This window comes from Caretta caretta, chromosome 8 (genome assembly GCF_965140235.1).
Source record: "Caretta caretta isolate rCarCar2 chromosome 8, rCarCar1.hap1, whole genome shotgun sequence".
Lineage (NCBI taxonomy): Eukaryota > Metazoa > Chordata > Testudines > Cheloniidae > Caretta > Caretta caretta.
In genome coordinates this window covers 53,393,373-53,409,920 of record NC_134213.1, presented here as the reverse complement: position 1 = coordinate 53,409,920, position 16,548 = coordinate 53,393,373, and the positions used below count along the sequence as shown (strand labels likewise).

The 16,548-nt window shown below is 42.7% G+C and overlaps 1 protein-coding gene across 2 annotated transcripts in view; it reads left to right on the top strand.

The window, feature by feature from the left end:
• Positions 1 to 16,548, top strand: part of ACBD6 (acyl-CoA binding domain containing 6) — a 142,299-nt gene that overhangs the window by 64,774 nt on the left and 60,977 nt on the right. For both annotated transcript variants that reach the window (XM_048860317.2, XM_048860318.2), the window contains exon 5: positions 6,174 to 6,279. In XM_048860317.2, the coding sequence (XP_048716274.1) occupies positions 6,174 to 6,279 (106 nt within the window). The remainder of the gene's footprint in view (positions 1 to 6,173; positions 6,280 to 16,548) is intronic.

Below are 16,548 nucleotides of genomic sequence, written 5' to 3'. Positions count from 1 at the left end.
AGTATAACTACAGGAAAAATCTGTTCACGTTTGGCTTAAAGGGTCAGAGCCCCGTGGTGGGAAACCCATCCACACTGGCCTGTTGGCGTTTGGCCTAAAGGGCGCGGGGTGGTGTGTGTGTGAGACATCCCAGAGAGACCACAGGCCCTCCTTTTAAATGGCCAACCCACCAGGCATTGCTTGGTTTGGGATAGGAGGTCGCCACAGTTCGAAAGCATTGTAATGAATGCAGAAGAAGCAGAACTCCACGTGCCCCTAGGGCTTACCATGGCTGCCTGCAAGCTGAATGCTGTTGCCCAGCCGCGTGTGATGCAGTCAATCAGTATAAAAGGCAAAATGCGACCTTGTACAGAAATAACATGTGTTAGGTACTATGAATTGCTTGTTTCACTGAGAAACAGTCTCCCCTTTGTTCTCTAAAATGTGTCTTTTAAACTTCTACCCTCCCTTTTTCTCCTCCCACAGGTGCAAATGTTTCAACGCGCCGCCTATCAACTCTGTCCCAGAGGCTGGCCCAGATTAGATGGTGGAAACAATGCATTTGAGACAACATGTTTGCAGAGCTTATGCAGTCCTCCCACACTGATAGGGCACAGCTGAATGGATGGAGGGAAACAATGGCAGAGTCCTGGAAAGCGTTCAGTGACCGCCATGAGAACAGGCAGGATGCCATGCTCAAGCTGATGGGGGAGCAAACTGACATGCTCTGCTGTCTGGTGGATCTTATGAGGGAAAGGCAGCAAGAGCACAGACAGCCGCTGCAGCCCCTGTATAACCGGCCTCCCTCTTCCCCAAGTTCAATAGCCTCCTCACCCAGACGCCCAAGAACACGAGGGGGGAGGCTCCAGGGACCCACCCACTCCACCCCAGAAGATTGCCCAAGCAGCAGAAGGCTGGCATATCCTAAATTTTGATTTGTAGTGTGGCCTTGTCCTTCCCTCCTCCCCCCGTCCCACCCCACCCGGGCTACCTTGTGTTTTATCTCCCTGTGTTTTTAATCAACTAATAAAGAATGCATGGTTTTGAAATAATAGTGACTTTATTTCCTCTGCAAGCTGTGATGGAAGGGGGGAGGGCGGTTTGCTTACAGGCAATTAGAGTCAAGAAAGGGGGCGGGTAACATCAAGGAGAAACAAACGCAACTATCACACCGTAGCCTGGCCAGTCCTGAAACTGGTTTTCAAAGCTTCTCTGATGCGCAGCGTGCCCAGCTGTGCTCTTCTAATCGCACTGGTGTCTGGCAGTGCGAAATTGGCTGCCAGGCGATTTGCCTCGACCTCCCACCCCGCCATAAACATCTCCCCCTTACTCTCTCAGATATTGTGGAGCACACAGCAAGCAGCAATTACAATTGGAATATTGGTTTTGCCGAGATCTAACCTAGTCAGTAAACTGCGCCAGCGCGCTTTTAAACAGCCAAATGCACACTCTACCACCATTCTACACTTCCTCAGCCTATAGTTGAACTGCTCTTTATGACTGTCCAGGCTGCCTGTGTACGACTTCATGAGCCATGGCATTAAGGGGTAGGCTGGGTCCGCGAGGATAGCTATAGGCATTTCAACATCCCCAACAGTAATTTTCTGGTCTGGGAAGTAAGTCCCTTCCTGCAGCTGTTCAAACAGACCAGAGTTCCTGAAGACATAAGCGTCATGCACCTTTCCTGACCATCCCACCTTGATGTTGGTGAAACGTCCCTTGTGATCCACCAGTGCTTGCAGCACCATTGAGAAGTACCCCTTGCGATTTACATACTGGCTGCCCTGGTGGTCCGGTGCCAAGATAGGGATATGCGTTCCATCTATCGCACCACCACAGTTAGGGAACCTCATCGCAGCAAAGCCATCCACAATGGCCTGCACACTTCCCAGAGTCACTACCCTTGATAGCAGCTGGTCAATGATTGCGTTGGCTACTTAGATCACAGCAGCCCCCACAGTAGATTTGCCCACCCCAAACTGATGCGCGACTGACAGGTATCTGTCAGGTGTTGCAAGCTTCCAGAGGGCTATCGCCACTCACTTCTCAACTGTGAGGGCTGCTCTCATTTTGGTATCTTTGCGCTTCAGGGTAGGGGACAGCGAGTCACAAAGTTCCATGAAAGTGGCCTTACGCATGCGAAAGTTTCGCAGCCACTGGGAATCATCCCATACCTGCAAAACTATGCGGTCCCACCAGTCTGTGCTTGTTTCCCAGGCCCAGAATCGCCATTCCAAGGCATGAACCTGGCCCAACGCCACCATGATGTCCCAATCGCCACATGCCATGCTTCTAGGAACGTCTGTGTCCATGTCCTCATCGCTATCGTAATTGCGTTGTCGTCACTTCCTTGCCTGGTTTTGCAGGTTCTGCAGATACTGCTGGATAATGCGCGAGGTATTTACAATGGTCACAACTACAGCAGTGAGCAGAACGGGCTCCATGCTTGCCGTGCTATGGTGCCTGCACGGTAATCCAGGAAAAAAGGCGCGAAACAAAGGAGAGCAGGAGAGCAGAGTTGCAGCGGAAGCAGCGCTGTACGGTTTACGATGGCTTTCAGGCCTTCTATATGAGTTGCAGGACAGCAGAGTTTTGCAGACCTACTGCACCGTCTGCTGCAGGAAAGCAGGAGAACAGATTGGCAGCGAAAGCAGTGGTGTACGGTTGACGATGGCAGAAAAAACGCGCGAAACGATTGTCTGCCAGAGCTTGCATGGAGGGAGGGGCGACTGACGACATGCACCCAGAAATACCCACGAGACTGTTTTTGCCCTATCATGCACTGGGAGCTTAACCCAGAATTCCAATAGGTGGTGGAGACTGTGGGAACTCTAGGATAGCTTTCCACAGTGCACTGCTCTGAGAGTCGATGCTGGTCTCGGTACTGTGGACGCACTCTGCTGACTTTACACGCTTAGTGGGGACACACACGATCGACTGTATAAAATCTTTTCCGAAAAATCGACTTATATAAATTCGATATAATTTCGTACTGTAGATGTACCCAAAGTTGCATCCATGCTAAGAGGTTTATATGGGTATAACAGTACTTATATTGGTAAAGCTTATGCCTTTTGGGAATCAGCATAAGCTGTACTGGTATGACTGTATCCACACTAGAGCTTATACTAGTAAAAAGTGACAATCCTCAATGACACAGCTATATCCGTATAACTTTTCTAGTGTAGATCTGACCTCTTGTATAAAAAATAATTTACTTGGATTTCTTTTCTGTGAACCAAAGAGAAAATCTACTGATAGAGCCAAAATGTTAAACATTAATGGTGTCTTTCTCTTAATCAAGTGAAAATATAAAAAGTGTATAGCTGCTATTCAGCTATCAATAGGAATGTTTTAGAACCTGAGCTCTTAATGATTGGATCTAATGAAGCCATGGTTGTTGCTTGGGAGTTTGTGTTTAGCATACAGACTAGAACTCTGAAGACTGTTCATCTGAGACCTGATCAGAAGTCAGAGGAGTATCTTTTAGCATTCCCAAATACCAGTCCTATAGATGAACTATCAGACCTTGAACCTTTCTAGTCAACAACTGTGTGCTGTGCATCCAAGATAGAGGAAAGGATTCTTTGCATGCAAAGCAGAGGAGTGAGATACCAAAGAGGCAATGTTCAAAGTGAGCTGGAGGTCAGAGGAAGTGAGTCCTGGCACTTTTTCTATAGCAGGAGCTCAGGATCACCACTTTCTTTTTTTAACTGGTTCATTGACACGGAGGGAGCAAAAAGTAATTGTGAGATGAGGAACAAAGCATAATTCACAACAAAGTACAAAAAGACAAAAGAGTAAAGTAAAAATTGCGCTCTGATTCCACCTCGGCGAGAAGTGAGCGCTCCTGGTACTCCACCTCGGCGAGAGGTGTTGCATTACTGTGCTCTGATCAGCCTCCGGAAACGTCACATCCCCTTAAGTCAAGTGACCACTCTTCTCGTTGCTTTGGAATCACTGCAGGAATGCGGATATGTCCTTTGAAAGCTCCGTTTCTGACAACCGGCATGCTTATCTGCTCCAAGACAAAGCAGCCATTACTGTGGAATGCTGTGTGTGTGTGTGAGAGAGAGAGAGAGAGACGGGGGGGAGAGGGGGTCTGCTGCTGTCTGAACTTACAAGACAGCATGCTGACATGCTCTCAGCCCCCCCAAAACCCACTCTCTCTCCTCCCACATACACACAACACACTCCCTGTCACACTCCACCCCACCCTCCCACCCCCATTTGAAAAGCATGTTGCAGCTACTTGCATGCTGGGATAGCTACCACAGTGCACTGCTCTCTGTGGCCGTTGCAAGAGCTGCTAATGTGGCCACGTCAGTGCGCTTGAAGCTGTCAGTGTGGACAGATTGCAGCGCTTTCCCTACTGCACTCTACAAAGGCTGGTTTAACTCAAAGTGCTCTACATCTGCAAGTGTAGCCATGCCCCTAGTGTGGACACAGTCTATTGCTATAAAAATGCTTATTCCAGTATAAGCTTATTCTCCTTTCCATACTGGCATAACTGCATCCACACTAGGGGCTTGTGCTGGTATAGATAAAGTGGTACAACTTTTGTGTGTAGACAAGGCCTTTGTGAGATCCTTGGAGTGTCACCAGGGCTCTGACTACCGGTATTTCTTTTGTGAGTCTATGAATGATTGCTATGATTTACACTGCTCTGTATTGGCAAGATTGACACAAAGCTCGACTGTTCTCAGATCAGTGGCCCAAGTTGAAACTAGCTGATGCCCAGCTTCTGTGACAGAAAGCAGATGCACATTCACTCAGGCCTGTTCACGTGCAGGGGAATCTACAAGTTAAGGTGCTGCAGGTATCTGAGGTATAAATAGATCTTTAAATGATAGGAGTGATACAACACATTAAGCCTTCTGTTCTTACCAGCCAATATGAAACAGTATGGTTAACAGAGTTAACGACATTTTACAGCCCCTTATGGCAGCATGGAAGAGCTTTATCATGTCCTGCAGAGAGGTGTGCATGATGGGGGATGACAAATGGGCCTTCACCATGCATTAGACTTAAGGTGATAAATCTTCATAGTCATGGCTTGGGATTACCTGGGCAACTCCCATTGTACGTCAGTGGGATTTTCAGGGTGAAATATGAAATCTTTGCATATCACTTTGAAACGTTACCCCAAAGAATGTTTGACCACAACTTTAAATAATGTTTCAGCAAAGCTGTCCAAGGAATGGTCTCATTTTGGGTCACAAAGTCAGTCCCTATTTCTAGAGCACTGCATGGGTATAAAATTTGTATCTGCATCCGATCTGCAAAAATGGTCCATGGATGCAAATATCTGCAGATCTATAGTGGATATCCGCAGACTTTCAGGGCTCTGCCTATTCTGCATGGCAGAGACAGTGTATCTGATTCCTTGGAAGAGTGAGGGGTCTTGGTTTCTTTCTTGAACATCGTCTTCTATTTGACACATACACAGATGTTGCTGGGAGTCAGGGGGATCCAGGCCATCTTCTACTTAGTGGTGTATGTTGTTGTAATGTGAAGCCTGTCAAGATTTGGGAGATGATGGAGAACCCCTAAAACAATTTTAAAATGTCATTTTCCGTGACCCCCCTTTCCAGTTATTGTTGGCTAAGAGATATGTGCATATGGAATGTTTTCTCTTCAGAGTTATCCAGTCTCTCCTCTTGCCAGATTTGTCACTTCCATTTTAGTGAATTATAGTGTCCCAGACACCTCAGTGAAGGAATCTGGCAGGCAGGAGGCTGATTCTAAGAAGAAAGTTTTCTCTCTCTGCCACCAGCGATGATAGGAGGAGAAGATTAGAAAAGGCATGTGACATTTATATGGGGGTTTGCCTACATCGCTGAGAAAAGAAAAGGACCATATTTCGCCTTGATGTAATCAGTAGGATTTGAAATGACTTATGCCAAGACTCGCATGGTCTTACATTCCAGATTCTTTGTGGGAGTTTATTGGATTAAGTATACATGTCTTTTTCTTTCAGCATGTTGTTCAAACTAACTTGTGTTTTCTAGAGAAGCAGGCTGAGCTATCTTATATTGACAAAACACATTAGTCGTCGTGCAAAACATTGGAAACCTGTTCCACTGCAGTGATGCTGTTAAAATGAGTGTGTCTGCAGCACAGCTAGCATCTAATGTGTGTAGCCTTTGTTTTATCCAATAAGACCCCTTTTTTTGCTTTTGTTTCCTAATTAGGGAGGAAGACAAGAACATATTTGATTACTGCAGAGAAAACAACATTGACCATGTAACCAAAGTCATACAATCAAAAAAAGTGGACGTGAATATGAAAGATGAAGAGGTATGGTGAAAAAGTAGCCCAATGATCCTATGCTGGTTTTGTGCTTTATTTCATCACCCCAGACCTTTTTCTAAATTCCCAATTTAGAATTGTTATAAAACAAGTGCTAAATAGTTGGCCAAACATCTACTGGTTGAGACAGCAGTGTATTCCATTTGAAAACAAATAGTAATTCCATTCCAGTTTCAGCTGGGATTTTAGTAGTATCGATTTACTAACAATAATGCCATATCAGTGCCAGGATGCTTCCTTCTTGCAGTATCTTGAAAATGCCAGCTGGGACTCAAAGTAAGAGCTTAACAGAGCCATATTGGTGCCCAGTAGCCCTTTCCCCTTCAGTACAATGAGCTTGGTTGAACAAAAGTAGGAAACAATGGCTTTTTTGTTTGGAATTGGCCAGTGAGTGTTGTCTGCCAGTCCATTCAAGATAAACTAGTCTGGGCATGTGTGATTCCATCCAGAGCTACACAGCCTTAGACCAGAAAGGCTAAAGAGTACTTAATATTGGAACTTGTCATTGTCTCTCCTCGATTAGCCAGACAGAAGGCGAAAGTATAATTCTAGATTTGTCAGCTTGACTAAAAGTGTGACCACCATCCAGTGCTTTTCCTGTTTGTAAGCCCTTGAAGAAAGAATCAGAGTCAAAGCAATGTCACTAGGTCCCAAAGCTGGGAAAGAACTAACATGACCTTGACTAGTAATTTGACAACAGCATCAAGAAGGAAATGAGTATCTATATTATGAATTGGTCTTATTTTTCCATACAGATATTTATTGTAAAAGAAAACACTTGAATGGACACATACACTTCTGTTGTTCAATCAGTCTGTAACTAATGATCTCCCATCTTTATCACATTGGTTTGAACCCTTATACATTGCCACCTAGCCCTGCTCCATAATACATACAGCTACCTTTACCCGCTGCTTCCCAGTGCGTTGTGTTTTGGCGAACAGATGAAGTGCTTACACATTCATAGACTGAGACGCCACAAATTCAGTTGGGTTCTCCTGTAGCTCTAAGCAGATTTCTGCCCTCTGAGCCATGACAGCCCCGGCTGGGGCTCTGAATGCTGATGGTAGGGCCTTTTATTATTAATCAGGAATTGATGTGAATTAATTTTTAGGGGGAAAGGAAGGGAGGGTAAAATCAGGGTTGGAATTTCACATCATAGATTAAATGAACTGAGACTGTTTGCCACGCAGAGGCACGATAACAACAGCACCACTGAGCTCCATCAATCCTGCTAGTGACTACAAGTTACAAAGTTAAACAGCCAGTGTACGTTGTAAGCCCAGAAATAACAGAGCTGCTCTCACTAACTACAGTGTAGTTTAGTAATAAAAAAATCGCTTTTGAGATCTTGTAGTATGAGCAGTGAGTGTATTGCTTTATTCTGACTGAAGGGGCACTCTTTTATATTCCTCATCCTCCAGAAGCTTATAGCTCCCTGAAAGTTCCCCTTTGTGCTAAAATTTCCCATCCTTGTTCTCAGCCAGAAGTTTGTTATTTGAAAAGATCACAATTCCTTTAAAAGTTTGGTATAATTTTCTGGGGCCATTTCCGAGTTAGCACAGTGTAAAAACTTAGGGCCTGACTGTCAGCCACAAGGCTGCTGTAAGTTGTGGTGAGGGGCTCTGGGACGCCCCTACCTGCTGGAGATCAGTACTGGATTTACCATGGTGCCAGTGGCTCCATAGTGCTGGGCCCAAGCTCTGAAGGGGGCCCATAACACTCACTTCCTCCCCTCTTTGGAACCTGAGCCTCAGAGCAGCAGGGATCCAGCATGGGAGCTGAGAACCCACAGCACCCTGGGACCTGTAGTTCCTTGGCCAGCTTCCTGCCTACAGAGCCAGCCCTGGAGCAGGGAAGGAACTACATTTCCCAGCATTCCCTTGGTAGTTATCAACAGGAAAGGGTGGGGGAGGGAGTGGGGAAGCTGTGAGACCCCATGTACTGTAGCTTGCTGTGAATGGAGAGCTGGCTGCTAGAAGGGGGTGGCACTGTGAGTAGGGAACAAGTATGCCCAAGGAGTAGAAGGTTTTGACCCAGATATCTCCCTCAGAAGACTTCCCCAGACTGGCTTAGGGATGCTGGTGTGACCTTGCCTGGCAGCCCCCAAAGAGGGAACTGGGTGGACTAAATGGACAGTACACTTCTCTATCTGAAGCCTAGTAAGGGAGGTATTTGGATCCCACTAGAAGTTAAAATGATAAGTAAGAAAAGGGAGGCTCTACTAGAGGACCTGGGAAACTTTAGGTACAGTACAGGAGGATTTCCACTTCTGAGCCATGGAAGCAGAAATCGGCTTTTTCTTTCCAGATTTCTCTAATATTCAGAAAGGAAATCTAGCGCTTGCCTTCCAGATTTGAACACCCTCAAAATTCAGGAGTGCTCAAGCTCAATTTAAGCTGCTGCTGTTACTTCATTTCTTCCCAATCAAATATCCTGATCCACTGTTGTTTGCTGTAGAAAAAGTAGGATAAAATTGAGCAACAAATGCTGATATCTTCCCAGTGCTAACTAGGGCTGGAATTGCTGTTTTCAACAGCCATTACCATTTTTTTTAGTTTTGTTTGTTTAAAAAGAAGACCGTAATATTGCTTTGGTAAATTCCCCACAGAAACGAAGAGTGGAACAAAAGAATAACAAAGACACCTCAACTTTTCCTCATTTATGTAGAACAGTCTTATAATATGGATATTATTATGGATATCCTCCAATCACACAAGCTGAAAATTGTTCCCCTTTACTGCAGTTTTGTAACCATGCGGGAACCAGTCTTGTCTGTGTTCTGTGCACATCCAAAATTCCTACAGAATTCAGAAGTGCCTTGCTTTTGTGACCATACTACCTGATATTTTCAGCCCTGGTAAGCGAAGCAGGTTTACATTTAGTAATTGGGTGGGAAGCCTCTCAGAAAAAGTTAGGTGCTGTAGGTGTTGCTTATTCACTCGGTAATGTGAGACCTTCCTGTTACAATAGTAAACCAGTGCAGCATAGAATGCACTTTGCTCCTAGAGTCTAGAATGGGGTCCTTTGCTTCTACACACAGCCCATTAAAGACAATGAAAAGACTCCCACTCACTTCAGCGGGCTTTGGACAGAACTGATTATACACAGGGTAACTCCACTGTCTTCATAGGGTCCTGGTCCCACAACGGAGGGGGGGCCATGTGAGCTTGTTGCAGAGCTGCTGCTCAGGGATGGGAATCCCCTGGAACTCCAGCCTCCAAAATCATTCAGGCTACACTTTCTGCTCGACTGTGTGCTAGCTGAGGGGTGCGTGGGAATTGGTGGCCTCTGCTGCAGGAGATGGGCATCTCAGGTACTTAAAGCTATGGCCTAGAGGAGGAAGTACCTAACTGCAGTCTGCAGCTGCCTAGGGTCAGCGCTGACGATTTAGAGTTCATAGTGCCGCCGTTCCAAGATTCAAGCATGCTCAGCCTTGGAATTGCCACCCCTCCTTAGACGAGTGGCTACAGCTATCTAAGGCTGGCCTCTGGCAATTGGCCCTATGGCTGTAGCCAGAGAAGCTGCAGGTGGCTCTGTGACTACTGGGGGCCATTAAGCTAGGAGCTGATAAAGAAACTGGAGTTAACCTCAAGGAACAGAGATCATCCATAGGAAAGGAATGTCAAGGGAAGCAGGGAAAAAGGAAGCAGGTCAGGTTTGCAGGGGAGAATAGCATCCCATGTAGAAGGGAAACAGGCATGGGGAGAGGTGGTGGTGACCAGGTACTAGACTAGCATGTAGATGGGAGCAGAGGGAGAAAGGCTGGTGACTTCAGGTTCCCAGGAGCTAAGTCCTCACTTTGGGGAAATGGTGTTTGCAAGTGGCTTGCTCAAATGGCAGGATGGGTGCTGAGGGAGGCATTTGTCAGAATTAATCAGATATCTGCTGGCTGTGGAACTTTATTGAGCTGAGACCAGAACCACATACAGTGACTGGTGATATAGGGTGGTACTAGAGACATGGCTATAGAAGATCTGAACGAGGAAAGAGATAAATCTGTCAGGCGTTTCCCCTGATCACTTTGAAAGGTCTGCTCACTGTGGACACTGGTAAACTCACATGGGTGTACAGCTCAATGAGAAAAACTGGGGGCTGAGGGAACTGTGTAATATGGCAATGCATATAGTCATGCAGAGGTGTGTGATCAAAATGAAAGATGTCTCTGAGATTCAGTACCGGGTATACTATGACACCAATGGCCCTGCCCACCAGGCCCACACTCAGAGCCCACAATGACTACATGGGGGCCCACAAATATGCTTGGCACCAGGGCCCACAAAAGGTTAATCAGGCCCTGCTGGAGGGCCCCAGCTTTGGCTGAAAGCCACCTTTGCCCCATCTTCAGATGAAGTGAGTATATCTCAGTTGCAGTTGAGGATGCAACCCAGAGTCGTTTTCTTCAAAGGAGATGCATCTTTCAGTGAGAGAAGAAATGTGTAGAAATTACGCAGCTCTTTGCATATGGCAGTTAGTAAGCATTATCTACTATTTATCATCAAGAGGACTTTTCAACACCATATTATGAAATCCTTCTCTGAAGCCTTGTCTACATTAGAGAATTTCACAGAAAAATTGTACTGGTCCAAACCCCAGGATAGACAAGACTGGCAGCTTCAGGCATTTTGACCTTCTTGTTGGTTATGCATACAAGTGCTTTGGCAGAGCATTATGAAGTTTGGTTAGCATCCATCTACCCCGTGATTGGTTCTAAATGGTACTATTAGTCCCCCATTTTCATGAATACCAAAAGGTCACTATATTTTTAATGAGCTGAAAAAACTGCTGTTTTTTTAAAACCACATTCCTTCTCCACAAGCTGGAGACTAATTTGTTTTCTCTATCCTGCAGCTCAGCTGAAATCTTTTAGAACATAGTATCTGTTGAACCTTTGGTAGGCCAAAAGCATATGCAGACATACTCTTATAATATTATTAATCATTTTAGTGTTATGGTGCAAATGTGTGCAGCCAAGTCCAAAAGATACATCTCTTGTGCAGCTGAACCAAGCTGACACTGTTGATTTAAATGGATATACATTTGAAATGTTTGCAGTACTGTTGTAGGCATGTCAGTCCCAGGATTTGAGAGAGACAAGGTAGGTGGGGTAATATCTTATATTGGACCAACTTTTGTTGGTGGAAGGGACATGCTTTTGAGCTTCACAGAGCCCTTCTTCAGGTCTGGGGAAGATAACCTAGTTTCCTGGTTAACAGAAGTTGGTCCAATAAAAGTTATTACCTACCTTGTATCTCTCCTAAATTTAAAATGGAAGTGTAGATATATGCAAATAAGCCCAGCTCCTAAGGAATTTACTTGTTATGGAATAGAATTTGCTTATACAGTGCATAATTTTGTAATGAATCTGTGCACATCCTTTTCTTGTATGAGTTTTTAAACAGTTCAGTTTTTTTCCACATACTTTATTAATGTTTATAATTATGTCCTCTCCATTTTGTGCAAATAATTCCTACCAATTTGGAAATACAAGATAAAAATCTAGTGACATGTACATAACGTGAGAAGTCATACTTATTACAAGCAAAACGATTTCAGAATAGGGTGCTAGAAATGAATATGTTTTAAAAATCTATGCTAACCACATCTACTAGAATATACCATATAGAATTTGTCAATTTTAAATCTAATTACATACACAGTCTTATAGATTCATAGATTCATAGATATTTAGGCCAGAAGGGACCATTATGATCATCTAGTCTGACCTCCTGCACAATGCAGGCCACAGAATTTCACCCACCACTCCTAAAAAAGACCTCACATCTATATCTGTGCTATTGAAGTCCTCAAATTGTAGTTTGAAGACCTCAAGGAGCAGAGAATCCTCCAGCAAGTGACCCGTGCCCCATGCTACAGAGGAAGGCGAAAAACCTCCAGGGCCTTCCAATCTGCCCTGGAGGAAAATTCCTTCCCGACCCCAAATATGGCGATCAGCTAAACCCTGAGCATATGGGCAAGATTCATCAGCCAGATACTACAGAAAATTCCTTCCCGGGTAACTTGGATCTTACCCCATCTAAAAACCCATCACAGGCCATTGGGCCTATTTACCATGAATATTTAATTACCAAAACCATGTTATCCCATCATACCATCTCCTCCATAAACTTATCCATAAACAATAGGTTGTTTTTTCTCAGTTCTCCAACGAGAATACTGGCTAATAGTTCAGATACAATAAACTTCAGTTTGAATTAAGCAAAGTCCTAGAGGATTATATAAAGTGTCTGATGACAATTATTATGTATAGGCTCCCATTCACTATTTCTAAATTGCCTGAAATTCAGCAGCGTAGGCTGTGTTGGTTTAAAAGATATAGGCACAGATGAAAGCAACTGGTTCCTTGTATACAGGGTTGTATGCAAAGGGAAATAATAAAGTAAAGGATAGGGTCACATTTTAGCTACTTTGTCACTTTGGAGTTCATGGCATATCCTGATAGGAAAGAGATTTTGGTGCCTTTTTAATAAGAATACATTTCCAGATTTATTTTGTTTTTGTTTTATTTTCAAAGGCATTGCAATCTTCCTAGAATGTGTCCTCAGCTTTTATTTTATTTTATTTTTGTTTTGGGAACTTGTGTCAAGGGCACCTAGAGCTTTGGGTAGAAGCATCCTTTTTTATATTATTGTAGAAATCCCAGTAAACAAATACATGTTTCCTCTGCACTGTGTTTAAGCGGGTGCAAAGCCTTTAACAAAGAGCATCTGCCTCATGCCACCGTAATCCCCTCTCCTGTATTGAGAGCAGTGTCAGTGTAGCCATGCTTCTCTGAAATTGTCCATGCAGGGTTGAAGCCTTAAATGTAAAAGGATCATGTTCCAGCTCCCAACATAAATAGCTCCATGGTATTTTTAGGAATGATGGGAAAAGAATGTCGTTTAAGAACTATTGCATCTTTCTTGACTCCCCACCCCACCCCCAAACACACACACGCTCCGTTTTCAGGTTTATGAAAGCAATTAGAGTCCAAATCAGTTTTATGCTGAGACATCCATTCAGTTTGGCTATAGTCCTCTTTCTCTCTCTGGGTTAATTGCAATGAAGACTATTCCCCTACATGCTTCTACTGGACTTGAAAAAAAATATTTGAGAGATAACCCATTCTCCCCCACTTTGTGTTTGAACAACCTGTGATTCATGGTGGAACAAAATTTATATGCTGTTGGCTTGAGAAACTGCTACAGAAGCTGGCCAAGCTGGCAATGGTAATCCAAGCGAGACATGGAAGATTTAAGAGGCAGGGTCAATACACTGGGGCTAAATTTATGCTTATTATTCCAGACTTGAGGGGCAGAGAAAACTGCATCCTCTCAAATAACTTCTGCAACAACTGTGTATCCTCTGTTGTGCTGCTACAACAAAAAAATAGGCAACTTAGATTTTGTTTGCATTTAATTAAAGAAGGACATCACTACAGCAGATATTTTCACATTCTGAATTACTCATGCCAATTTAGACACATCTGTGATTAAGCATTGCCCAATAAACATTGCTACCATAATGAAGTTGTGATGGAGGGGAGGAGACTCTCCAAGAAATGCGAATGTGTATGGTCTGGAAAATCCTCCTAGCGTGCAGGGTGAACTTTTGTAATGACTCTTATAAATTAACTACTGAACAGACTAGAAGATTTTACAGATTGCATAGCCGATATCCAAGATCCACACATTGCCCAGTATTACCACTGTTTACAACTGATATGGGAAAGGATATTCCCTAATGCTTTTCCTCACCTGTTTGAGGTTTCTTTGTCTACATTTCCTGCTTGATGATTTTCTTTACTACTTAAATCCACATTAAGCAGAGCACATATTCCTTTGTTTAAGACAGTACTGTTTGCCAACTTCTGCTATGGTTTGGAACATGCATTAATAACATTGTACAGGGAAATCTTATAACTCCACATACAATGTTGCCACACATTTTATCAGGATAATGTTGACCAGCAAATTATGAGTTTTCAGATGATATTTCACAGGGCATACTTTGTGTAAAGATTATCAAAATAGTGTGTAGGGTGTGGACACAGAGGTACATTCTGTCACAATTACCCAAAGTGAAACTGGCCCAAGGCTTTAAATCCATACTCTTGCAAAAAGCACAAGATTTTTAATGATTACAGATGATCAGTTGACTTCAGTTTCTCATCTCATCCACAAGAAAGGATCTCCAGCAGCAGCTTCTTGGGCGTTGGTTTTGTAGTCATTCAGAACTGCTGAATTTACTGGATTGCCAGGACTACTGTTGCAATGTGTTGAGTGTTTTTTTTATGGTCTCATCCAAACCCAATTCTGGCAAAGTCACGCTCTTCTTGTTTTGAAGATAAGACACAATCACAGAACAACATGATATAGGTGCATCCGATGAAGTGAGCTGTAGCTCACGAAAGCTCGTGCTCAAATAAATTGGTTAGTCTCTAAGGTGCCACAAGTACTCCTTTTCTTTTTATGATATAGGTGCAGATCTAGAACATAAATATTGGTTTAAAGGATAGAAATAATCATATTTTTGTCCTGTAATTGCATGGTATTATCCCACTACAATTAGATAATCACAGTTATGTTATACGTAAGAAGTAGGGTTGTCGATTAATCGCAGTTAAGTCACATGATTAACTCAAAAATTAATTCTGATTAAAAAAATTAATTGCAGTTTTAATCACACTGTTAAATAGTAGAATATCAATTGAAATTTATTAAATATTTTTGTACGTTTTTCTACATTTTTAAATACATTGATTTCAATTACAACATAGAATACAAAGTGTACAGTGCTCACTTAATATTATTATTTTTATTACAAATATTTGCACTATAAAATGATAAACAAAAGAAATAGTATTTTTCAGTTTACCTCATACAAATACTGTAGTGCGATCTCTTTATCGTGAAAGTGTAACTAAAAATGTAGGGCTTTTTGTTACATAACTGAACTCAAAAACAAAACAATGTAAAACTTTAGAGCCTATAAGTCCACTCAATCCTACTTCTTGTTCAGCCAATCACTAAGACAAGCAAGTTTGTTTACATTTACAGAAGATAATACTGCCCTCTTCTTATTTACAATGTCACCTGAAAGTGAGAACAGGCATTTGCATGGGACATTTGTAGCCAGCATTGCAAGGTATTTACATGCCAGATCTGCTAAACATTCATATGCCCCTTCATGCTTCGGCCACCATTCCAGAGGACATGCTTCTATGCTGATGACACTCGTTAAAAAAAAATGCGTTAATTACATTTGTGACTGAACTCCTTGGGGGAGAATTGTGTCTCTCCGGCTCTATTTTACCCACTTTCTGCCATATATTTCATGTTATAGCAGTCTTGGATGATGACCCAGCACCTGTTGTTCATTTTAAGAACACTTTCACTGCAGATTTGACAAAACGCAAAGAAGATACCAATGTGAGATTTCTAAAGATAGCTACAGCACTCGAACCAAGATTTAAGAATCTGAAGTGCCTTCCAAAATCTGAGAGGGATGAGGTGTGGAGCATGCTTTCAAAAGTCTTAAAAGAGCAACACTCTGGAAACTACAGAACCCAAACCACCAAAAAAGAAAATCAACCTTCTGCAGGTGTCATCTGACTCAGATCATGAAAATGAACATGCGTCAGTCCGCACTGCTTTTGGATCATTATTAAGCAGAACCCGTCATCAGCATGGATGCATGTCCTCTGGAATGATGGTTGAAGCATGAACGGACATATGAATCTTTAGCACATCTGGCATGTAAATGTAAACAAACCTGTTTGTCTGAGCGATAGGCTGAACAAGAAGTAGAACTGAGTGGACTTGTAGGCTCTAAAGTTTTAGTGTTTTGTTTTTGAATGCAGGTATTTTTTGTACATAATTCTACCTTTGTAAGTTCAACTTTCATGCTAAAGAGATTGCATTACAGTACTTGTATTAGGTAAATTGAAATACTATTTCTTTTGTTTTTTTACAGTGCAAATATTTGTAATAAAAATAAATATAAAGTGAGCACTGTATACTTTGTATTCTGTGTTGTAATTGAAGTCAATATATTTGAAAATGTAGAAAACAAAAACCACAAATATTTAAATAAATGGTATTCTATTATTGTTTTTACAGTGCGATTAATTGAGTGATTAATTGCGATTAATTTTTTTAGTCTCTTGACAGCCCTAATAAGAAGTATTCATGGGAACTTTGCATCTTGTAAATAAAGTGTTTCTATCTCCTAGAATAAATGTTTATAGCACAGAGA